Raw genomic sequence first — 25869 nt, 5'->3', positions numbered from 1 at the left:
GATTGGAATGAAAACTGACCTTTTCCAGTCCCGTGGCCACTGCTGAGTTTTCCAAATTTGCTGACGTAGTGAGTGCAGCACTTTCACAGCATCATCTTTTAGGATTTGAAATAGCTCAACTGGAATTTCATCACCTCCACTAGCTTTGTTTGTAGTGATGCTTCCTAAGGCCCACTTGACTTCACATTCCAGGATGTCTGGCTCTAGGTGAGTGATCACACCATCATGATTATCTGGGTCATGAAGATCTTTTTTGTACAGTTCTTCTGTGTATTCTTGCCACCTCTTCTTAGTATCTTCTGCTTCTGTTAGGTCCATACCATTTCTGTCCTTTATCGAGCCCATCTTTGCATGAAATGTTCCCTTGGTATCTCTAATTTTCTTGAAGAGATCTCTAGTCTTTCCCATTCTATTGTTTTCCTCTATTTCTTTGCATTGATCACTGAGGAAGGCTTTCTTATCTCTCCTTGCTATTGTCCGGAACTCTGCATTCAGATGTTTATATCTTTCCTTTTCTCCTTTGATTTTTGCTTCTCTTCTTTTCACAGCTATTTGTAAGGTCTCTGCAGACAGCCACTTTGCCTTTTTGCATTTCTTTTTCTTGAGGATGGTCTTGATCCCTGTCTCCTGTACAATGTCATGAACCTCCGTCCATAGTTCATCAGGCACTCCATCTATCAGATCTAGTCCCTTAAATCTATTTCTCACTTCCATTGTATAATCATAAGGAATTTGATTTAGGTCATACTTGAATGGTCTAGTGGTTTTCTCCACTTTCTTCAATTTAAGTCTGAATTTGGCAATAAGGAGTTTATGATCTGAGGCACAGTCAGCTCCTGGTCTTGTTTTTGCTGACTGTATAGAGCTTCTCCATCTTTGGCTGCAAAGAATATAATCAATCTGATTTCGGTGTTGGCCGTCTGATGATGTCCACGTGTAGAGTCCTCTTGTGTTGTTGGAAGAGGATGTTTGCTATGACCAGTGTGTTCTCCTGTCAAAACTCTATTAGCCTTTGCCCTGCTTCATTCCGTACTCCAAGGCCAAATTTGCCTGTTACCCCAGGTATTTTCTTGACTTCCTACTTTTGCGTTCCAGTCCCCTATAATGAAAAGGACATCTTTTTTGGGTGTTAATTCTAGAAGGTCTTGTAGGTCTTCATAGAAACGTTCAACTTCAGCTTTTCCAGCATTATTGGTCAGGGCATAGACTTGGATTACCATGATATTGAATGGTTTGCCTTGGAAATGAACAGAGATCATTCTATCGTTTTTGAGATTGCATCCAAATACTGCATTTAGGACTCTTTTGTTGACTATGATGGCTACTCCATTTCTTCTGAGAGATTGCTGCCCATAGTAGTAGATACAATGGTCCTCTGAGTTAAATTCACCCATTCCGGTCCATTTTAGTTTGCTGATTCCTAGAATGTCAACATTCACTCTTGCCATCTCCTGTTTGACCACTTCCAATATCCCTTGATTCATGGACCTAACATTCCAGGTTCCTATGCAATATTATAACATCAGACCTTGCTTCTATCACCAGTCACAAGCACAACTGGGTGTTGTTTTTGCTCTGGCTCCATCCCTTCATTCTTTCTGGAGTTATTTCTCCACTGATCTCCAGTAGCATATTGGGCACCTACAGATCTGGGGAGTTCATCTTTCAGTGTCCTATCTTTTTGCCTTTTCATACTGCTCATGGGGTTCTTAAGGCAAGAATACTGAAGTGGTTTGCCATTCCCTTCTCCAGTGGACCTATAATGCACACAGACTAACTTCTTAAAATAATGTCAACTATCATGATTGATCCAATTCTTCTGAAATGTTCCTTACCTCATATTGAGAAAAGAAAAGCATGTAAGCAAGAAAAAGACCAAGTTTTTCATTCAATTTAGGTCACTGACATTCTCCATTTGTTTGAAATGATAGGAAGGGATTATCATTTTAATAATATTTGATTATCTGAAATCCATTCTAAAATTAACAAGTTTGGTTTATAAATTGCTCATACAGAGGAACTGTGGTGCTGGAGAGTCCCTTGGATTCAAGGAGATCAAACCAGTTAATCTTAAAGGAAATCAACCCTGAGTATTCACTGTAAGGACTGATGTTGAAGCTGAAGCTCCAATACATTGGACACCTGGTGTAAAGAGACAACTCACTGGAAAAGACCCTGATACTGGTAAAGATTGATGGCAGGGGAAGAAGGGGACGAGAGGGGACAAGATAGTTGGGTGGCATCACCAGAGTGTAGTCCATGAGGTCACAAAGAGTCAGATGTGATTTAGAGACTGAACAACATAGAGAGGAAATCAACAAATCAGTTGGAATTAGCAGAAACGTCAATTCTTTAGTAGAAGTGTTCTGTGACTACATTCTAACACCATTTAACTTTCAGGATAGTATGTGCTGCTGCTGTTGTCATTATTATGATTATTATTACTTTTGTCATCTGGGTATATAAACGTGAATAGCAACACGCAGGGGTCATGGCTTCATGAGAGCGGGGAACTGCCCTGATGACTTACCCCAGGCTGTCCTGAGCGGGTTCCCGACACTGGCTTGTTTGCTGACTTGGCCCTTGACTCCATGTAGAGCTGCTGACCTAGATTCTTGATCTTGTTCACACTGGCACAGATATGCTGCAAAGTCAACTTAGGGCAAAGAGTGATGAACAATGTTCAAAGATTGTAACAATGTATATCAAGAGATACATAAACCAAATACATGTAACTCTTGGTTCTCTGAGGACAGAGTAACTGAAATCACCATAACAGCACTAGTTCAGTCTTCCGCTGACCACAGCACACGGGTGCCAAGGAGGCTTTGCATCAACCTGTCCACAACATGCTAATTTTTAATTCTGTTTTATTTTATTTATTTTTTTTGGTCGCACCCTGTGGCATGTGGGACCTTAGTTCCCAAACCAGGGATTGAACCCATGCCCTCTGCAGTGAAAGTGCTGAGTCTTAACCACTGGACCACCAGGGAAGCCCCCAGGCTAATTTTTAGAAAGCACACAAGTAGCCTAAATGCCACCTTCTTAAAGGTGGGATTTTCTTTTTACAGACATTTTTCCCAAACGGAAGTAGATCAGAAGGTCTATGACCAAATCAGGTCTTCAACTCAAGAGCATATACTGAGAAGCCACACATGTCGAGGTACAGAACCGGCGCTGACACGTCACGGGTAACAACACATGGAGAAAAGGATACGTGCTCAGAAGCACACACGTGCCTGCTCACCGGTGCCTTCGGCACCTCATCCACGCCATGCCCGCTGGACTCACTGGAGGACGCGAGGCTGACCTGAGGCTCCTGTGACCCGCTGCTCCCCAGGCTCCCGTAGCCGCTGGACATGCTCCGGTGAACAGGCTGTGAGAGAGAGGGAGGCCCATGCAGCCCCGGGTTACACGGCAAGTTAGAGGGGAGACCTGCATTACCTGCCTCTGTGCTCACCTGCAGTAATCACTAAATTAAGGTGAAAATTTTTGGACTCCTAATGGTGGCGTGTGAAGGGTGATGCTGATGTAGAGGACATTTCTCTCTCATCTCAGTAATTCTCAAGGGCAGAGTTTACTTTTCTAGTCTAGGTGGGTATTTAGAGTACGATTATTTTTTTTAAAAGCCGTGGTTAATAAATTTAACAAAACATGAAAATAAACTCTAACTCTTGATGCTGAGTTTAAAACAGGCAGAACAAACAAAATACCAATACATACCATACTATCCCCCCAAACCTAACAGATACTTCATGAACCCTAGAGATGGCTGGATAGCTTCACTGACTCAATCGACATGAGTTTGAGCAAAGTCTGGGAGACAGTGAAGGACAGGGAAGCCTGGTGTGCTGTAGTCCAGGGGGTTGCAAAGAGTCAGACATGACTTAGCAACTGAGCAACAGAGATTTTATGAACGACATTTTGAAAATTACTGACCAACAGTTTTAGTGGTACCACTGTTGTAGCCAAATGCTCAGGGAAGCTAACTCCCTCAGAAGGACAGCGTGAATGGTGGAATGCAGCTTATTACATCGGCGGGTCCAAGGCAGAGTTTCCTCTTGACCCAGAGACTCTGACCGATTTTTGTGACAACCTTTTATATCCAAAGTGTAGGTACCCAAACCCATATCCCCAAATTCTTAAAACCCACTCTGGACAATGTTATTAAAAGATACAATCAGGTTACAGCCATAAATTCACATTCTAAAGCTATCTGGACATACAGCTTAGCCAACAGCAATAGGTATTATTAAGATTATAGATAGTGATTGATTACTTAGGGGACACTGCATTCCTTCTGGCTCTGGGAGCTCTAGCTAAGTACAGGGTCTGCCTGGTCTGGTTTTTATCTGCCTAAGAGGCCTATTCGGCTGCTGGTATTTTATCTCCATGGCCTCCTAGATATACAGTCCAAAAGTTCGCCGAGTCTGTAAGACGGAGTTCCTTTTCCTTTAAAAACAGAGTCAGTCCAGTGAGGGCAACCTGCTCCTCTCCTCTTTCACCATCAGTAAACACTCAACAAGGTTACTCACTGAATCTCTTGGAGAAATCATTTTGGTACTTGTTTTCAACAGGTAGTTGTTTTTCATACTTTTGCCTCATCTAATGATTAGAGATACTGAGACCCGCCACTCCTCCCCCAACTTTTAAAATTAATTATTTCAAAGAACAGCAAAGCTAAAACACTGGCAGCATTTGAAAGACAAGAATTCTCTCATTTAGAAATAACTTCTTTGTCTAATTGCTTCTTGTGACTCATTATGCTGTCTTCAAAAAGTTCTTACAAAAATGTCCTGTGTATTTAACACAGATAAAGGAAAACAAGATTAATGAAATTTAACTTAAAAACAAAAAGAAGACAAAAATTTCTGGGATGTAGAGGGTAAGGCTAGCAGTTTATTTCTGTGAAATGACTTTACTAAGACTGAATGTTAAAATTAAACACAACTATAAGAATTTTGCGTTTTTTTTTTTTTTTTTAAATCTCTCACTTTACCTGTAAGAGAAGTTTTTGAATTTGTTCTTGCAATTCTGTGATGTCTTTGTCAACATTGCTCATCTTTTTTACTCTGGTGGCAAAAATATCCTTGTTTAGTGGACTCCTACAAAATGCCAAGGGAAAGACTGAGTCAAGCAATTTAAGATTCATTCACAATGAAGTCTAAAGTGATCTTTAATAGAACATTCAAACAATAAAGCTATGTCTTTACAAAGCAACTCTTCAACTCCAAATACAGAAAATATGAAGCTCATATTCTATTTATGGAAGCAGAGAAAATCCAAAGAAACAAGGGAGACGTTAACAGATTTTAGTTCAGTCTCTTCATAGCTCATATCTTTCCAAAATCATTTCAGCATTGTATCTGTATAAATTTAAAACAGTGACAAGTAACCTCCTCAGCTACTACAGCATGTTCAACAACTACTGGTCTCCAAATTTAACATGGACTGAGTAACCTACTGGTTCTGAAACTGAGGGCTTCCTTGGTGGTTCAGACAGTAAAGAATCTGCCTTAGATGAAAGAGACCTGGATTTGATCCCTGGGTCAGGAAGATCCCCTGGGGGAGGAAATGGCAACCCACTCCAGTCTTCTTGCCTGGAGAATCCCATGAACAGAGGAGCCTGGTGGGCTACAGTCCATGGAGTCGCAGAGTCAGACACGACTGAGTAACTAACAATTTCACTTTTCACTTTTTTTCTAAGAAATTTTAAGACCTTGAAAGTGAAAGTGAAAGTGAAGTCGCTCGGTCCTGTCCAACTCTTTTCGACCCCATGGACTGTAGCCTACCAGGCTCCTCCCTCCATGGGATTCTCCAGGCAAGAATACTGCAGTGGGTTGCCATTTCCTTCTCCATTTAAGACCTTAAGTTTGTCAAACAACATTCAATGCTTAATGTATCTAATCACTCGAGCTATGTAATAAAGATGATTCTGCTCCCATCCTCACGGTGAACATGTGGCTGTCACAAAACCTTCAGTCTTTATATTCAAATTCTAGAGCATCTGAAATCTACTAGCTGAACAGCAACTAAGAGAAGGAACTGACGATGACTCGGGACCCCTCTATGCGACAAGAAGTAGCCTTGCTTCATGACATACATCAAGAATATGCCACATTTTCTAAACTCTCACAATATGTGAGCGCCACTGGAACTGCTCCACCACTTCTCCCTCCTCCTGTCCCATGCACCATGAGCCTGAGTGTCATCCAGAGGTGTCTGGGCTGCTGGTCAAGTGTAAGTTTGAGTGAAAATAGGACGTCCGACTTCGTGCAATGAGACTGGGATATTCCCGGTGGGGACCCTTCCTACAAAACTGAGCTGCACATTTAATCACCAATTACATCACTCAAAGGATTTACATGAGAGGATTCTCTGCTGGTCTAGCCATGAGGACTCAGAGCTTTCACTGCCAAGGGCTCAGGTTCAATCCCTGGTCAAGGAACTAAGGATTCCTCGGTGGCTCAGTGGTAAAGAATCTGTCTGCAATGTAAGAGATGCAGGAGATTCAGGTTTGATCCCTGGGTTGGGAAGATCCCCTGGAGGAGAGCATGGCAACCCACTCCAGTACTCTTGCCTGGAGAATCCCATGGACAGAGGAGCCTGGTGGGCTACAGCCCATAGGATTGCTAAGAGCCAGATATGACTGAGCATGCACATGTAAGGAACTAAGATCAACTAAGATACCACAAACTGCATCACTCAGCCAAAAAAAATGATTCACGTCACAAGAGCGACACCACTTTCAACAAATGCTATCAACTCAGCAGGAAGAGTTGGCTGCGGTGCTTGTCAGGAAATTGGTTGAAGGCTAAGGAAGGAAGTTTGATTTTCATCTCCTCTTTGCAACTTCCTCCCTCAGAGATCGGTGAGAAAGTGACTCTCACCGAATGTGGATTTTTTTTTTTTCTGTAATGTGAGAGGTAATAAGCACCTAGCCTTCCTCCCCACAGAGCTGCTTAATATCAAAAAGATAATTAAGGTTAGGGTCCCTCACTGAACGCTCTCACAGCCCCCCTCCCACCTCAACTGTCACCTTTCCAAAACTCTACTCGTGTGTCACAGCACATGAGTAGTTTCTGCTTTCCCGTGCGCGCTGGGCTACATGGAGGCAAGAGAATGTCTGCTCTGTTTACAGCCTCATCCTTAGGGTCCAGCACAACGCCTGACTCAGCAGGTACTGCATTAATACTTATTGAAGGAATAAATGCATTAAAGTAACTACACAAACACAACAGATAATTATTATTCTGTGAGAGGTCAATACCTACTAGACTCTGAATGCTTTCCCTCACATAACCCTGCATGTGGAGACGCAAATATTGGTATAATCTTAAAAAAGCACTGAAAACACTGTAAGTATTAATATGTCAATTTATTCCACATATTTTTAAGATTGTTTTTTGATGTGGACCATTTTTAACGTCTTAATGCATTTATCACAATATTGTTTCTGTTTTATGTGTTGACTTTTTAGCCTCAAGGTATGTGGGGTCTTAGCTACCCAACTGAGGATCACACCTGCACCCCTGCAATGGAACTTGAATTTTTAACCACTGGACCACCAGGAAAGTCCCTACTCCATACATATGTTTTTTTTTTTTTTAAGTAATTTTTTTCTCTTTCCTTTTTTTAAATTACAAAAGTATGGTATTTACAGAAGACTTGGAAAATAGAGGAGAGTTACATATAGCTCCTATATATACATATATATACATTATTTTTTAAAGTAGATAAATTAAGATTTTTAGTTGGGGTTTCAATATCAAAGGGTTTCCATGGTGGCTCAGATGGTAAAGAACCCGCCTACAATGTAGGAGACCTGGGTTCGATTCCTGGGTTGGGAAGATCCCCTGGAGAAGGAAATGACTACCCACTCCAGTATTCTTGCCTGAAGAATTTCATGGACTGAGGAACCTGGCTACCTATAGTCCATGGGGGTCACAAAGAGTCAGGCACAACTGAGTGACTAACACAAACACACTCAATAACAAACTCTCAAAAACTAGTAGAATGAATATATAGAGAAGTAGAAGGATATAGTAAACTGTGAACCAATTCAACATAATTAAGATTTATACAATTTTCACACAACAGTAGGATCCAAATTATATTCAAGCTCCCATAGAGTCTAAACTAGGAGACACTGGAACATATCCAGGGACATAAAACAAGGTGCAAAAATTTCATGGTCTAAAGGTACTGAAATCCTACAGAGTCTGTTCTCTTATCACTATAGAACTACGCTAGAAATCAGTATCAAAAGATATCTAAAAATAACACATATTTTCAAGTGCATTGTGACATGTACCAAGAGAGATTTTTGACTTATTAGCCATTGAAAGCCCCTATTCCATACATTTTTTAATCAAAGAATGGAAAGGATAGTTGGAGAAAAAATCTAGGACATTCCTCTGGTGCTGATGGGGAGGTGCTCAGACCAGTCAACAGACACCCAAATGGACATCTCATCAGAAGAAGTGGGGTTTCCTATATTCTTTCTAAGCAACCATCTAATTTTATCTTCATTTCCCAACAGGTTTCCCTATTGGGCTGATCAACATGAATAGCTCTTCCTTGGCAGTCATATTAGCTACCTTAATTATCAGATTAGTCTTCTACCACAAATCAGCCTCATGAGTCAGGGATGCAGGGAGCCTGATGCTTCCACTAAGGCTGCAGACTCACTCTGGTGAGAGGCTGAACCCTGGAGCACAGTCAGGTCAGAGCAACCTGAGGCCTATCTCACCATGGCCCAGCATCACTCCATCACAATATTAACATAGGATAAAATAAGACTGGGAGATCTACTGTTCTTAGTTTTATGCTTATATCTGCAAAGTTGAATAAAAAAATACAAAAGATAATTTATCAACCTATGGTTTTTCCAGTGGTCATGTACAGATGTGAGACTTAGACCATAAGGAAGGCTGAGTGTTTTAGACCTGATGCTTTCGAACTGTGGTGTTGGAGACTTTCGAGAGTCCCTTGGACTGCAAGGAGATCAAACCAGTCAATCCTAAAGGAAATCAACCCTGAATAGCCACTGGAAGGACAGATACTGAAGCTGAAGTTATAATACTTTGGTCACCTGATGCAAAGAGCTGACTCATTGGAAATGACGCTGATGCCGGGAAAGATTGAAGTCAAAAGGAGAAGGGGACAGCAGAGGATGAGATTATTAGATAGCATCGCCATCTCAACAGAAACTGACAAACCCTGGGAGAAAGTGGAGGACACAGAAGTCTGGCATGCTGCAGTCCATAGGGTTGCTAAGAACTGGACACAACTTAGCGGCTGAAAAAGAACAGCAGCAGCAGCATAATACTGAAGTTCAGTTCAGTCGCTCAGTCATTTCTGACTCTTCGTAACCCCATGACCCACAGCACGCCAGGCCTCCCTGTCCATCACCAACTCCCGGAGTGCACCCAAACTCATGTCCATTGAGTCGGTGATGTCATCCAATCATCTCATCCTCTGTCATCCCCTTCTCCTCCTGCCCTCAATTTTCCCCAGCATCAGGGTCTTTTCAAATGAGTCAGCTCTTCGCATCAGGTGGCCAAACTATTGGAGTCTCAGCTTCAACATCAGTCCTTCCAATGAACACCCAGGACTGATCTCCTTTAGGATGGACTGATTGGATCTCCTTGCAGTCCAAGGGACTCTCAAGAGTCTTCTCCAACACCACAGTACAAAAGCATCAATTCTTCGGCGCTCAGCTTTCTTTATAGCCCAACTCTCACATCCATACATGACTACTGGAAAAACCATAGCCTTGACTAGACGGACCTTTGTTGACAAAGTAATGTCTCTACTTTTTAATATGCTGTCTAGGTTGGTCATGACTTTCCTTCCAAGGAGTAAGTATCTTTTAATTTCGTGGCTACAATCACCATCTGCAGTGATTTTGGAGCCCAAAAAAATAAAGTCAGCCACTGTTTCCACTGTTTCCCCATCTATTTGCTATTAAGTGATATGACTGGATGCCATGATCTTAGTTTTCTGAAGGTTGAGCTTTAAGCCAACTTTTTCACTCTCCACTTTCACTTTCATCAAGAGGCTCTTGAATTCTTCTTCACTTTCTGCCATAAGGGTGGTGGCATATCTGAGGTTCTTGATATTTCTCCCAGAAATCTTGATTCCAGCTTGTGCTTCCTCCAGCCCAGAGTTTCTCATGATGTACTCTGCATAGAAGTTAAATAAGCAGGGTGACAATATACAGCCTTGATATACTCCTTTTCTTATTTGGAACCAGTGTGTTGTTCCATGTCCAGTTCTAACTGTTGCTTCCTGACGTGCATACAGATTTCTCAAGAGGCAGGTCAGGTGGTCTGGTATTCCCATCTCTTTCAGAATTTTCCACAGTTGATTGTGATCCACACAGTCAAAGGCTTTGGCATAGTAAAGAAAGCAGAAATAGACGTTTTTCTGGAACTCTCTTGCTTTTTCGATGATCCAGCAGATGTTGGCAATTTGATCTCCAGATCCTCTGCCTTTTTTAAAACCACCTTGAACATCTGGAAATTCATGGGTCACATATTGCTGAAGGCTGGCTTGGAGAATTTTGAGCATTACTTTACTAGCGTGTGAGATGAACGCAATTGTGCGGGACTTTCCTGGCAGCTCAGACAATAAAGCATCTGCCTACAATGCGGGAGACCCGGTTTCAATCCCTGGGTGGGGAAGATCCTCTGGAGAAGGAAATGGCAACCCACTCCAGTATTCTTGCCTGGAAAATCCCATGGGATCATAAAGAGTCGGACACGACTGAGTGACTTCACTTCACTTCACTTTGAGCATTCTTTGGCATCCCCTTTCTTTGGGATTGGAATGAAAACTGACCTTTTCCAGTCCCGTGGCCACTGCTGAGTTTTCCAAATTTGCTGACATATTGAGTGCAGCACTTTCACAGCATCATCTTCTAGGATTTGAAATAGCTCAACTGGAATTTCATCACCTCCACTAGCTTTGTTCATAGTGATGCTTCCTAAGGCCCACTTGACTTCACATTCCAGGATGTCTGGCTCTAGGTGAGTGATCACACCATCATGATTATCTGGGTCATGAAGATCTTTTTTGTACAGTTCTTCTGTGTATTCTTGCCACCTCTTCTTAATATCTTCTGCTTCTGTTAGGTCCATACCATTTCTGTCCTTTATTGAGAGCATCTTTGCATGAAATGTTCCCTTGGTATTTCTAATTTTCTTAAGAGATCTCTAGTCTTTCCCATTCTATTGTTTTCGTCTATTTCTTCGCACTGATCACTGAGGAAGGCTTTCTTATCTCTCTTTGCTATTCTCTGGAACTCTGCATTCAGATGCTTATATCTTTCCTTTTCTCCTCTGCTTTTCGATTCTCTTCTTTTCACAGCCATTTGTAAGGCCTCCGCAGACAGCCATTTTGCCTTTTTGCATTTCTTTTTCTTGGGGATGGTCTTGATCCCTGTCTCCTGTACAATGTCACGAACCTCCATCCATAGTTCATCAGGCACTCTGTCTATCCGATCTAGTCCCTTAAATCTATTTCTCACTTCCACTGTATAATCATAAGGGATTTGATTTAGGTCATACCTGAATGGTCTAGTGGTTTTCCCCACTTTCTTCAATTTAGTACTGAAGAGTTAGGTATAATTCCCATTCCTAATAGAAACAGACATCAAAGGGAAACTTATGGGCTGGCTGTGAAACCTCCAGGTCAACTTTATATGGACCACAAAGCCCAGGGACCAACAGGACATCAGACTATAAGAACAATGGTCCAGGTTCCTTGGGATTCATTTGTAAGGTTTTTACACAGACAGGAAAGAATAATCAAGCAGGCTTGAATTAGAAGTGCCAGAAGGCAAATAAATATGAAAGAATCTATATTTAAAAAATAAAGATGTAACAAAATTGAGACAAATAAGTGGAATTTGACAGCAGAAGAAAAAAAAATAGAAAAAAGAAAAAAAATCTTATAGGCTCACTAAAGAGAATGTTAAAGTTGAGAAAAGGAAAAGAAGAGAAAAAAAAAACCCTTACTCCAAATCCACTATCCACACATAATCAAAATTTATATTTTATTTCTTTCTAATCTTCTTTTTCCTATTTCATAGTGTTTGTTTTAAACATAATTAGGCTGTATAAGAATTCTGCAGGCTGCTTTTCCCATCACCTAATATATCAATTTCCCATGATACGTACTTTCTATAAAAATTTTCATTGGATCAATATAATAACATGTCAAACAAATGTTTCAGAACTTCCTTAATGATGACATTTAAGCTATTATTAGTCAATCCTAAAGGAAATCAACTCTGAATATTCATTGGAAGGACTAATGTGAAGCTGAAGCTCCAATATTTTGGCCACCTGATGCAAAGAGCTGACTCACTGGAAAAGATGCTGATGCTAGGAAAGACTGAAGGCAGGAGGAGAAGGGGAAAGCAGAGGATGAGATGATTAGATAGCATCATCGACTCAATGGACAAGAGTGTGAGCAAACTCCAGGAGGGAGTGAAGAAAAGCCTGGTGTGTTGCAGTCCACAGGATCAAAAAGCGTCTGACATGACTTAGCCATTGAACAACAACAATATAAGCTATTACAATTAAATAACATTGCAGAATCTGTCTTTTCTTTACAAAGCTCTCTGCATTTAGACTTATTTCTTTAGCATACTCCCATAATAGAGTTACTAGGCCAAGGAAGTAGAAGTAGAAATATTATAAGGCTCTTAATATTTAAAGGCCAAACTGTCTTCCAGAAGCACTGTCAAAAACCTGTTCTTTGTTGAGTTCGTGTGTCAACTGATTCAAAGAGGAGTCAATGGGCCCAAGAATATTATTTGAAAAAACATTTTTTAGAAAATAGGAAAACTGATTGACTTACATTCGCACTTTATGGTGACTGATGATGAAAGAAACCTTCCGGCTCCATGGGTTCACGAAGCTGGACCAATTGGAGTCCAGTATGACGTAATCCCCATTTTGACAACAAAATCTAATGGGCAGGTGTTCAAAGGGAGGATGGCTTGCACACTTCAAGACTACATAAAACAATAAGACAGAATTTATTTAACATGAATGTTTATTACAAATGCCTCTCTTAAGGCACTTATTTGTAAATGTTTTAAAATATCAAAATAGAAAAAAATACTGTTTCAATGGTTTCAATACACTGTTTTCTTGATTAAAGGTAACACTCTAATGATCAAGGGGCTTTCCAGGCAGCACTAGTCGCACTGCTTGCCAATGCATGAGAGATGGGTTCGATTCCTGGGTCGGGAAGATCACCTGGAGGATCCCCTGGGGGAGGAAATGGCAACCCACTCCAGCACTCCTGCCTGGAAAATTCCATGGGGGTGGTCTGCAGTCCAGGGGGCTGCACAGGACGGAGTGACTGAGCACTTCTAATGATTAGAGGTTGAGAGAAGCTCTAGGGAGAAATGAAATGAAAAATTTAAGGAGATCAGTGGGGAAAAAAAAAAAAAAAAGCCCTCCTGTAAAGAAGCAGGTGCTTACCTTTTTGGTGCATGGCAAGCATCAGAGAGCGATCTTCCGGGTGCAGGTACGCTAGGATGGATGTCCCGATCAGGTCCTGAGGTAGGTAACCCAGGAAAGGCACAGCCCTGAGCACAGACACAGCACAGGCAGCACGTCATTGTGCCAAGCGACTGTTGTGCCTTACACACTCTCAACAGTACTTTTCAGACAAACTCTAAATATGAAGAAAGGTATGCAGAGATGTTCATTACAGCATTTATAAAAGCAGCAAGCAACCCGAGTGCCTATATTGTGGGGAAAGAGTTAACATAATCTAAGAAGCGTTGGTCACCGGAGGTGTTGCATCAGAATCACCTGCCAAACTTCCGAAAGCCAGACTTGCAGGCTCACTGCTTCCTAAATCAGCATTTCTGGGGTGAGACTAGGAGTCTATACTTTTCACAAGTTTCATAGAGGTCTCAGAGGGCTTCCCTGGTGGCTCGGACAGTAAAGAACCCGCCTGCAATGCAGGAGAACTGGGTTTGGTCCTTGGGTCGGGAAGATCCCCTGAAGAAGGGAATGGCAACCCACTCTGGTATTCTTGCCTGGAGAATCCCCATGGACAGAGGAGTGGTGGGCTACAGTCCCTGGGGTCACAAAGAGTCAGACACGACTGAGCAACTAACATTTTTCACTTTTTCAGAGGTCTCTTGAGGCCCTCAATTGCACTGCCTTTTAAAAAGTCTACAAAGATCATATTATAACACAGAAGAATGCTTATGGTGTAAAATGAAGAAAGCAGGCTACAAATTTATACAGAGTATTTAAAAGTATACAAAAACAATGTCTCCCAAACAGTAGTATCAAATAGAGGACCAGTCACAAAGACATTTGTAGGATAAATGTTCATAAGAAAATTCTAATGACCAGACATTCAAGATGACTTAGAAAAAAAACTGACTCTGTAAACATTTTCTATGTGTACAAATTCACAAATAGTTTCTTTTTTTCACGTATATATAAGAAAGAAAGAAAATGAAGTCGCTCAGTTGTGTCCAACTCTTTGCAAGCCCATGGACTGTAGCCTGCCAGGCTCCTCCATCCATGGGATTTTCCAGGCAAGAGTACTGGAGTAGGTTGCCATTTCCTTTTCCAAGGGATCTTCCCAACCCAAGGATCGAACCCAGGTCTTCGGCATTGCAGGCAGACGCTTTACCGTCTGAGCTACCAGGGAAGTTCATGTATATATAATCTTTGTTATTTTTTGCCACATCCTCATGATATTCAGGATCTTAAGTTTCTCAACCAGGGATCGAATCCACACTCCCTGCAGTGGAAGCCTGGAGTCTTAACCATACTTTCTAATGCAATAAACTCAAGCTATTTTTAGAATATCTTTAGCTAAATTTTCTTACCTTATACAGATTATATTATACAAAATAACTCACTATTACTGTTTAGTTTCATAACTAAATGGTAATAAATGGGTAATAAATCCATTTCCGGAAGTTAAAAAAACTTTTTTTTAAGTTTTTTGGTTTTTTTTTTGGCCTCAATGCAGTTTGTGGGATCTTAGTTTCCTGATCGGAGAAGGCAATGGCACCCCACTCCAGTACTCCTGCCTGGCAAATCCCATGGATGGAAGAACCTCATAGGCTGCAGTCCGTGGGGTCACTAAGAGTCGGACATGACTGAAGTGACTTAGCAGCAGCAGCAGTTTCCTGATCAGAGATTGAACCCAGGCTCTCAGCAGTGGAAGTGCTGAGTCCTAACCACTGGATCATCAGGGAATTCCCTGGATGTTAAAAAATTTTTAAAACCAAAATTAATACCTATCATAACTGTGTCCGATTTTTTCACATTTTTGCTTTATGCTCACCTATAATATGATTGATGTATTAGTTCTCAGATTTTCAGATTTCACAAATAAAGTAAAATTTTTACACAAGCGTGGGGGAAGATGAAGGGTATGATCAGGGGATAACAATGTTTCATTTTTCCAAATAAAGGTATAAAAAAAAAACAATAAGCAATGATGACTATCTACTATCACTACTTGTTAAATAACAAAGACTATTTTAATAACTAAAAAAAAGTAGGTAGGACATAAGTTCAAAACAAGTAACAATTCTTTAAATTAAGTAAACTTAGCTTTACAAGAAAAGAAATCTGCCTTATTTTTCTTGCTCCTTTCCCCCTTCACTTCAGACTAATAAAAATTCATCATAAACTGGAAAGCACTTGCCTAGAGCAAGCAATACATGTGCACAGGGCTCATAGGCCAGCGTCTAGGTCTGATTTTGACCATAATTATACACTATGGGGGCTTCCCTGGTGCCGCAGATGGTAAATACAATGCAGGAGACCCGGCTTCGATCCCTGGGTCAAGAAGATCCCCAGGAGAAGGGAATGGCTACCACTCCAATATTCTTGCCTGGAGAATTCCACTGACAGAGGAGCCTGGAGGACTATATATAGTCCATGAGATTGCAAAGAGTTGGACACAATCCGGGGACTAACACTGATATACTATGGGTCCAAGGTTCACTGTCCTCTTGGGCAGCACGGAAAAATAATTCTGACCCACCTAAAGCTTTGAAATAAAACATGATAACTTGTAAATCTTAGAAGTACAACAAGCAAGATATGTTAAAATTTTAGACAACACAAATTTCAAACTGACAAACATCAAATGGGCAAATGGATAGATGTCATTATGTAGATGGATGTTAAACATAAAGTTTTAAATATTTTATTTTCCAAAACAAATTTCTTTTAGGCTTAAAGAAGTACTTACCTTTCATCTATTTCAAGAAAAACACAACCAGGAGTATGTGTTGTGGTAAAAATTCTTTTATCTGCTGGGATTCGAGGAGCTATGAAGAACAGAAAAACTCGTTTTAGAGGCAAATATCTAATTAATTATCCATTTAACATATTAAAAAGGCAACAAACTCTATATGATATGGCAGAAATCTCACTTAAGGGGCAGGCCTTTGAGCAGCCAAATCTAATACTTTTCATTATTAACTACATTTTAAGTAGGTCAAAAGGTAAAACCCATGGGCTTCTCTGGTGGCCCAGTGGTTGCGAATTTGCCTTCTAGTTCAGGGGACACGGGTTTAACCGCTGGTCCAGGAAGAGCCCATATGCTTCAGAGCAACTAAACCCAGGAGCCATAACTACTGAGCCCTCACCTGAGAGCCAGCCCATGTGCTACAACTACTGAAGCCCACTCACCTAGAGCCTATGTTCTGTAGCAAGAAACCACCAGAATGAGAAGCCCCCGCACCGCAACTAGAGAGCAGCCCCGCTTGCCAAAACCAGAGAAAGCCCTCACAGCAACAGAGGCCCAGTGAAGCCAAAAATAATAATTTTTAAAAAGTAATACCTACTCAAGTTAAATACAGAGAGTCTGTGTACACTGAATACTTTATTCATCCCAAGTAATCCAACAGTCAAACCCAGAGTGATTTAGAATTCAGGATGGAAATCTTTTATTATACTTAGAGGTTGCAAAATGTGGTCTACTGGAGAAGGGAATGGCAAACCACTTCAGTATTCTTGCCTTGAGAACCCCATGAACAGTATGAAAAGGCAACAAGATAGGACACTGAAAGATGAACTCCCCAGGTCAGAAGGTGTCCAATCTGCTACTGGAGATCAGTGGAGAAATGACTTCAGAAAGAATGAAGAGACGGAGTCAAAGCAAAAATAACACTAAGTTGTGCTTGCGACTGGTGATAGAGGCAAGGTCCAATGCTGTAAAATTGCACAGGAACCTGGAATGTCAGGTCCATGAATCAAGGCAAATTGGAAGCGGTCAAATAGAAGATGGCAGGAGTGAACGCTGACATTCTAGGAATCAGCGAACTAAAATGGACTGGAATGGGTGAATTTAACTCAGATGACCATTATATCTACTACTGTGGGCAGGAATCCCTTAGAAGAAATGGAGTAGCCATCATAGTCAACAAAGAGTCCGAAATGCAGTACTTGGATGCAGTCTCAAAAATGACAGAATGATCTGTTCGTTTCCAAGGCAAACCATTCAATATCACAGTAATCCAAGTCTATGCCCCAACCAGTAACCTTGAAGAAGCTGAAGTTGAATGGTTCTATGAACATCTACAAGACCTTTTAGAACTAACACCCCAAAAAGATGTCCTTTTTGTTATAGGGGACTGGAATGTAAAAGGAGGAAGTCAAGAAACACCTGGGGTAACAGGCAAATTTGGCTTTGGAATACGGAATGAAGCAGGGCAAAGGCTAATACAGTTTTGCCAAGAGAACGCAATGGTCATAGCAAACACCGTCTTCCAACAACACAAGAGAAGATTCTACACATGGACATCACCAGATGGCTGACACTGAAATCAGATTGACTATATTCTTTGCAGCCAAAGATGGAGAAGCTCTATGTCAGTAAAAACAAGACCAGGAGCTGACTGTGGCTCAGATCATGAACTCCTTATTGCCAAATTCAGACTGAAATTGAAGAAAGTAGGGAAAACCACTAGACCATTCAGGTATGACCTAAATCAAATCCCTTATGATTATACAGTGGAAGTGAGAAATAGATTTAAGGGACTAGATGTGATAAAGTGCTTGATGAACTATGGATGGAGGTTCGTGACATTGTACAGGAGACAGGGATCAAGACCATCTCCATGGAAAAGAAATGGAAAAAAGCAAAATGGCTGTCTGAGGAGGCCTTACAAATGGCTGTGAAAAGGAGAGAAGTGAAAAGCAAAGGAGAAAAGGAAAGATACAAGCATCTGAATGCAGAGTTCCAAAGAATAGCAAGGAGAGATAAGAAAACCTTCCTCAGCGATCAATGCAAAGAAATAGAGGAAAACAACAGAATGGGAAAGACTAGAGATCCTTCAAGAAAATTAAGACTTCACTGGTGGCTCAGATGGTAAAGTGTCTTTCTACAATACGGGAGACCTGGGTTCGATCCCTGGGTCGGGAAGATCCGCTGGAGAAGGAAATGGCAATCCATTCCAGTACTATTGCCTGGAAAATCCCATGGACAGAGGAGCCAGGTAGGCTATAGTCCATGGGGTCGAAAAGAGTTGGACACGACTGAGCGACTTCACTTTCTTTCTTTCAAGAAAATTAGAGATACCAAGGGAACATTTCATGCAAAGATGGGCTCAAAAAAGAAATGGTATGGACCTAACAGAAGCAGAAGATATTAAGAAGAGGTGGCAAGAATACACAGAAGAACTGTACAAAAAAGATCTTCATGACCCAGATAATCATGATGGTGTGATCACTGGCACTAGAGCCAGACATCCTGGAATGTGAAGTCAAGTGGGCCTTAGGAAGCATCACTATGAACAAAGCTAGTGGAGGGGATGAAATTCCAGTTGAGCTATTTCAAATCCTAAAAGATGATGCTGTGAAAGTGCTGCACTCAATATGTCAGCAAATTTGGAAAACTCAGCAGTGGCCACGGGACTGGAAAAGGTCAGTTTTCATTCCAATCCCAAAGAAAGGCAATGCCAAAGAATGCTCAAACTACCGCACAATTGCACTCATCTCACACGCTAGTAAAGTAATGCTCAAAATTCTCCAAGCCAGCCTTCAGCAATACGTGAACCATGAACTTCCAGATGTTCAAGCTGGTTTTAGGAAAGGCAGAGGAACCGGAGATCAAACTGCCAACATCCACTGGATCGTTAAAAACGCAAGAGTTCTAGAAAAACATTTATTTCTGCTTTCTTGACTATGCCAAAGCCTTTGACTGTGTGGATCACAATAAACTGTGGAAAATCCTGAAAGAGATGGGAAGACCAGAGCACCTGACCTGCCTCTTGAGAAATCTGTATGCACGTCAGGAAGCAACAGTTAGAACTGGACATGGAACAACAGACTGGTTCCAAATAGGAAAAGGAGTACGTCAAGGCTATATACTGTCACCCTGCTTATTTAACTTCTATGCAGAGTACATCATTAGAAACCCTGGGCTGGAGGAAGCACAAGCTGGAATCAAGATTTCTGGGAGAAATATCAATAACCTCAGATATGCAGATGACACCACCCTTATGGCAGAAAGTGAAGAAGAACTCAAGAGCCTCTTGATGTAAGTGAAAGAGGAAAGTGAAAAAGTTGGCTTAAAGCTCAACATTCAGAAATTAAGATCATGGCATCCGGTCCCATCACTTCATAGCAAATAGATGGGCAAACAGTGGCTGACTTTATTTTTGGGGGCTCCAAAATCACTGCAGATGCTCATTGCAGCCATGAAATTAAAAGATACTTACTCCTTGGAAGGAAAGTTATGACCAACCTAGACAGCATATTAAAAGCAGAGACATTACTTTGTCAACAAAGGTCTGTCTATTCAAGGCTATGGTTTTTCCAATAGTCATGTATGGATGTGAGAGTTGGACTATAAAGAAAGCTGAGCACCGAAGAATTGATGCTTTTGAACTGTGGTGTTGGAGAAGATGCTTGAGAGTCCCTTGGACTGCAAGGAGATCCAACCAGTCCATCCTAAAGGAGATCAGTCCTGGGTGTTCATTGGAAGGACTGATGTTGAAGCTGAGACTCCAATATTTTGGCCACCTGATGCGAAGAGCTGACTCATTGGAAAAGACCTTGATGTTGGGAAAGACTGAAGGCAGGAGGAGAAGGGGACAACAGGATGAGATGGTTGGATGGCATCACTGACTCAATGTATATGAGTTTGGGTAAACTCCGGGAGTTGGTGATGGACAGGGAGGCCTAGCATGCTGCAGTCCATGGGGTCACAAAGAGTTGGACACAATTGAGCGACTGAACTGAACTGGGAGGTTGCATGTAACTAAGCAAACAAATAGGATGTGAGATTGAGGAGTTAATTCTTAGGTAGATTGACAAGGAGTCTGCCTCTCCCCAGCCCCCAGCACAAGAAAGGAGTCCAGGGCCCTTGAGGAAGAGAAAGGGACAAACATTTTTTTCTACACTGCTTTGTCTAAGTCACATAAGATGTTTTTTCTTCAATTCTGAGTTGTTATGACAACAATTTTTAAGACTAACTTTCTTCAAGCCCAGAGCTAATGATTACACAACAAAGCAACTCTTGTCCCTAAGTCCTGTGATTTGTGTGAATTTTTTTGCACAGGATGATGAATTCCAAAAAAGCATGTGTCACGTTACAAGCAGAATCAACTACAATTTCAAAATATAATGAATGGAAGCTGCTTCTATACTGATATGTGAATTTAGCAATGTAGTTACGCCATCAGAAAACAAACTACACAGTTTACTCAGCGGGGCTTTCAAAACACTTAAAAAACCTAAACGCATTCTTGTGATTTCTCTGTGCAACAGTTTCAGTGCTCCTATGTCACACAAGACAGAAGCAAAAGACCACAGGATGGTCATCAGCAGAGAAAGGATAGAAGTCTGTGTCTGTGGCCAAGTCTATGCTTGGACCCAGTGGCCCTGCTGTCCTTGAAGGAGACGCCAGCACCAGAAGTCAAGGCCGGCAGACAGAGATGTCAGGGAGACCGGGCTCAGGGAACAGGCAGGCTTTCACGGGCTCCTTTCTGATGCACGGACACGTCACACCTGAGCTGAATGCAGATACTCCCGACTTACCTTGGTAACCTGAGTGAACCTTCTCCACCAGCAGGAGACAGCAGGGCTCAGGCTCCGTGAGGGCCAAGCTGCGCATGTGAATCAAGTAGGGGGTGATCCGGAATGGGCAGTAAGGCCGCTGCAGCTCCCCGGCTTCACCTCCACTGAAGAAGCAAAGAGTGGTTAGTGCTGGTCATGAATCGTCCACTTAGTCCAAGGTGAAACAAGGCCAGGGAAAATGTTCAGTAATTTTCAAGGGAGACATGTCCAAGCCTCAAATGTCTAATATTTATTTACTTTTTAAAACTTTTTAGTTTGTAGTTGGGGATAGACAGTTTCAGGTGAACAGCAAAGGGACTTGGCCACACATATACACGTAACCATTCTTCCCCAAACTCCTCTCCCATCCAGGCTGCCACATAACACTGAGCAGCGCTCCCTGTTCTATACAGTAGGACTTTCTTGGTTTATCCATTATAAACAGAGCAGTGTTAAACATATTTATTTTTAAAAGAAGGGAAACGTTAATTTAAATGTACCCAAGGGCAATGATACTTGTTTGTTATTCGATGAGTAAGAGGTTTTCTGGAGACCTGGCTCATCACTCTGAGTGTGAACTGGTCACTGATTCCAGCGTGACTGTCCACTCCTGCTGGGCAGACAGACAGGCAGAGCCGTCCATCTCATTTCATGTGTCTAAACCAAGCATCACGTAACAGGGTCCCTTGGGACCAGTGTCCCCAAGCCAGCCCCCAGGCACCCCCTCCTCCCCTGCCTGGTGCAGGCCTGGCATTCGGCTCAGCATCACCCACAGTGCCTGGTGGGGGCAACAGCACAACCCTCTCTGCCACCCAGCACAGGGGCTCCTGAGGGCGGGGAGGCTCTGCAACGACCCCCAAGATGTTCAGCTGGTTTGATTGCCCAGCTACCAGGAAGAGGTTTCCACCTGGTTCTGACCAAACATCCCAGACTGAGGTTCACGCTCTGTTTCTGCCATCACGCCTCTCCTCTCTGACCATCATGAGCCCGGATGCTCAGGTTGGGTATCTGCTCGCCCAGCAGACCCACCCTCTCTCGTGCTCTCTGCTCTCCTCAAACTCCAGCATCTCCTGCCACTTCTCTGTACTCAGTCCTGACCCTGCTTCCTAGGTCACCGCTCAGAAGAGCGCCCCCTGCTGACACTGACCTGCCAGCACCCGTACTTCTGCTGGTGGCTCTCCTCCCACTTCTGTGAGTGCTTTTCTGGGGTCATCAGGTCTTAGGCTTCTCATCACCACTGATACATCAATGACCTGCGCATCTGTCTCTAGCCCGGCCTTCTCCCCTGAATCCCAGGCTCCTGGATTGACACCTTGCCAGGATCACAGGGCAGAATTCTAGTCAACATTGCACACTCATCCACAACTCACCACATGTTCCCCCCACTCCAACTCTCCAGGCAGCTGCTCATCCTGCAATTTCCTCCACCCCATACATGGCACCTTGAGCCAAAGACCCCACATCTCCTTAACTACTCTCACACCCCAAACTAACCCATCAGTATACAGTTTCTGTAGCTTCCCCTACGGAAACATCCAGAAGATCCACAGTATCTCCACGTCTACCCGCACTGCCTGGTCTGGGACCCACCACCTCCTGGCTATACCACTCCTGCAAACCCCCTGCTCCAACCCCCACCCAGCACAGCACCTATCACAAGCCTTTCATACCATCAACGATATTTCCTTCTAAGAAATGAAAATGCCCTGTCTCTACCCACTGGACATTCCTGAAGCACTGGTGACCCTGTAGCAGCCACTGCCCAAGGACCTGGATCTGGAGAGCAGCCATCTCTGCTGAGCCTGGGATGATAAGTCTGCCACAAAGGAAGTGTCAAAACCACTGAGGACTCGATGGGCCAGGAGCTAACTTCGTTAGCCTAGTTAACCAGCAGCTCCTGCCAGCCACAGAGGAACAACAGGAACACCTGGAGGCTTGACAAGTACCTTACTGTTAGGATGAGACTCTGAAATAACAATGAAGGAAAGGATAAAGAGAGCTGAGATTTGGTTCAAAATAACAGGGAGAGGGGCATGAGGAGGTGGAACAGATGACACAGGCCTGGCCATGGTTAAAGTTATTCATGCCAAATGATCAGTACATGTCAGTTCATTATACTAGTTTTTATATTATTTTGAAAATTCTCGGGAGTTTTAAAAATAATTAAGTGGCTACCCTGAACAAACGTTTCATCCAGGAGTCAGCGTGCCCTATGGTCTCTGCCCCTGCTTCCTTGTCTTCTCCACCCACTCCATCACCATCCTCCCAGGAGCCAGGTGTGCTGTGCCCAGGGCCTCTGTCCTCTCCCGGAATGTCTTCTCTCAAACACGCTGCTTCCTCACCTCCTTCAGGGCTCTGGTCAGTTAGGCCTCTAACTAGAGAAGAGTTCCTTGACCACCATGAATACACTGGCAACCTCTCCACTGCCCGGAATCCCCTTACTCAGCTCACGGTTCTACAAGGAACTTACTACCACTGACACATGTATATTTACACAGCTGTTTACTATTAGCCCCCATCCTATAGAACACAAAGTCCATGAGGGCAGAACTTCGTTTTGATCCTAGAACCACAGTGCTCGGCTCAGAAAAAGCACCTGAAAGGCACCTACCTATCTGTTACTAGAGTAACAAACACATACGACGCTTACTATTTGGCAGGCACTGCTCTCAGATCTTCATGAACAACTCACCAGCGTGTGACAAAGGGAACCAGCATGGGCCTCCTCCTCTACACCATTCCAGGTTACCCCACCCCAAACATTCGAATACTATTAGCCCAGGTCCCCCCAAGTCCATGGAGTGTCTGAATGATCTATTACAAGGATTTTTCTTCTCTAAATATCAAGGCTACTTATTAACAGGAACTTCAACACTAATGTTGGTGATTGCAATGTCATTTTTAAATGTTTTTTTCTTTTACTATGAAGGGCTCTCCCAGCAGCCCAGTGGTAAAGAATCTGCCTGCCAATGCAGCAGACACGGGTTTGATCCCTGGGAAGGGAAGATCCCCTGCAGGAGGAAATGGCAATCCACCCCAGTATTCTTGCCTGGAAAATCCCACAGACAGAAGAGCTGGCAGGCTACAGTCCATGGGGTGGCAAAAGAGTCGGACACGCCTGAGCGATCAAACAACAACAAACATTAACATGTCATAGTAAACTTAAAGGAGAAAAAAAATCACTAATAAATTCTACCAGAAATCAATTACAATTAAACTTTTGATCTCTTTTTTTCTAGTTCTCTGTCTCTGGACCTTTTAGTGAAAGTTGCTCAGTCGTGTCTTAATTCTTTGAGACCCCATGGACTATACAGTCCATGGAATTCTCCAGGCCAGAATCCTGGAGTGGGGTAGCTGTTCCCTTCTCCAAGAGATCTTCCCAACCCAGGGATCGAACCCAGGTCTCCCGCACTGCAGGTGGATTCTTTACCAGCTGAGCCACTAAGGAAGTCTTTAAGTCTTCTCATAAATATACCTATCTTGCTTTAAGGTTGCTCAAAGTTGCAAAAATTAATTTTAAATGTGACTGAAAAACAAAAACCAAACAAAATCAAAAAGGCCCCTAGACAACAGTGGGCTTCAGATCCGAGTGATCTTTCCGGTCTTTTCTCCTATTGCATTCCTATCTACTTTTCTCACGGGTACATGTATCTTCTCAGTCAAAATATAAGAACTCCTTGTAGCAAGAACCAGGTCTTGTCTTTTGTATCCATGGAAGACCTAGCTGAATACAGAAAAATCAAAATAAGTGCTAAATAAAATCAGAGGGGTAAACTTGGAATTTGGGATTAACAGATACAGACGACTAAATATAAAACAGATAAAATAACAAAGACCTCCTACACAGCACAAGGAACTATATTCAATTATCACATAATAACCAGCAATGAAAAAGAATCTGGAAAAGAATATATATGTGAATAGTGGTGCTAGTGGTAAAGAAACCACCTGCTAAGGCAGGAGACACAGGAGATGGGGGTTGGATCCTTGGGTGGGGAAGATCCCGGGAGGAAGGCATGGCAACCCACTCCAGTATTCTTGCCTGGAGAACCCCATTGACAGAGGAGCCTGGCGGGCTACAGTTAGGGTCGCAGAAAGCCAAGCACGACTGGAACAACTTAGCACTAGCATGCACACGTGAACGATGGCACTAGTGGTAAAGAACTCACCTGCCAAGGCAGATCTAAGAGACTTGGGTTTGGTCCCTGGGTCAGGAAGATCCCCTAGAGGAGGGCATGGCAACCCACTCCGTTATCCTTGCCTGGAGAATCCCATGGATGGAGGAGCCTGAAGGGCTACAGTCCACAGGGCTGCAAAGAGTCTGACACAACTGAGGTGACTTAGTATGCACATATATAACTGAATCACTTTGCTGCACACCTGAAACACTAAATCAGCTACTGTTTTTTCATGTGCGTGTGCATGTCTTTGTGACGCCATGGATTGTATGTAGCCCACCAGGCTCCCCTGTCCATGAGATTCTCCAGGCAAGGATACTGGAGTGGGTTGCCATTTCCTACTCCAGGGGATCTTCCCAACCCAGGGATAAGCCATACATCAAGAAAAAAATTAAAATATAATCAGAGCCTAACCAACTGCTCCTGGCCTCAGGGAGCCCCCATACTCACCCTATCCTGCAGAAGAAGGACTTCACCAGTGCCAATTCATACTGTGAGGCCACTAGAAACAAAGATACCCGTCAGTGTCCTGCCCTGGGTGGCTCCCCTCAAACCATCACTAACCAAACAGGACACTCTTTTAAGAGACAGAGCTACTCTTAAGATAGGACTCCTCT

General features: G+C 42.7%; 1 protein-coding gene across 1 annotated transcript in view; it reads right to left on the bottom strand.

The window, feature by feature from the left end:
- Positions 1-25869, bottom strand: part of PER3 (period circadian regulator 3) — a 66361-nt gene that overhangs the window by 28704 nt on the left and 11788 nt on the right. Inside the window, 9 exon segments of the mRNA XM_086344284.1 lie at position 2175; positions 2531-2656; positions 3248-3376; positions 5000-5105; positions 12871-13027; positions 13503-13609; positions 16261-16339; positions 21057-21199; positions 25703-25754. Coding sequence (XP_086200410.1) covers position 2175; positions 2531-2656; positions 3248-3376; positions 5000-5105; positions 12871-13027; positions 13503-13609; positions 16261-16339; positions 21057-21199; positions 25703-25754 — 900 coding nt within the window.

The sequence above is a fragment of the Bos grunniens genome, chromosome 16 (assembly GCF_055505025.1).
Source record: "Bos grunniens cultivar Pamir isolate PY7600 chromosome 16, Bosgru_T2T1.0, whole genome shotgun sequence".
Lineage (NCBI taxonomy): Eukaryota > Metazoa > Chordata > Mammalia > Artiodactyla > Bovidae > Bos > Bos grunniens.
This window is presented reverse-complemented; position numbering and strand designations above follow the sequence as displayed.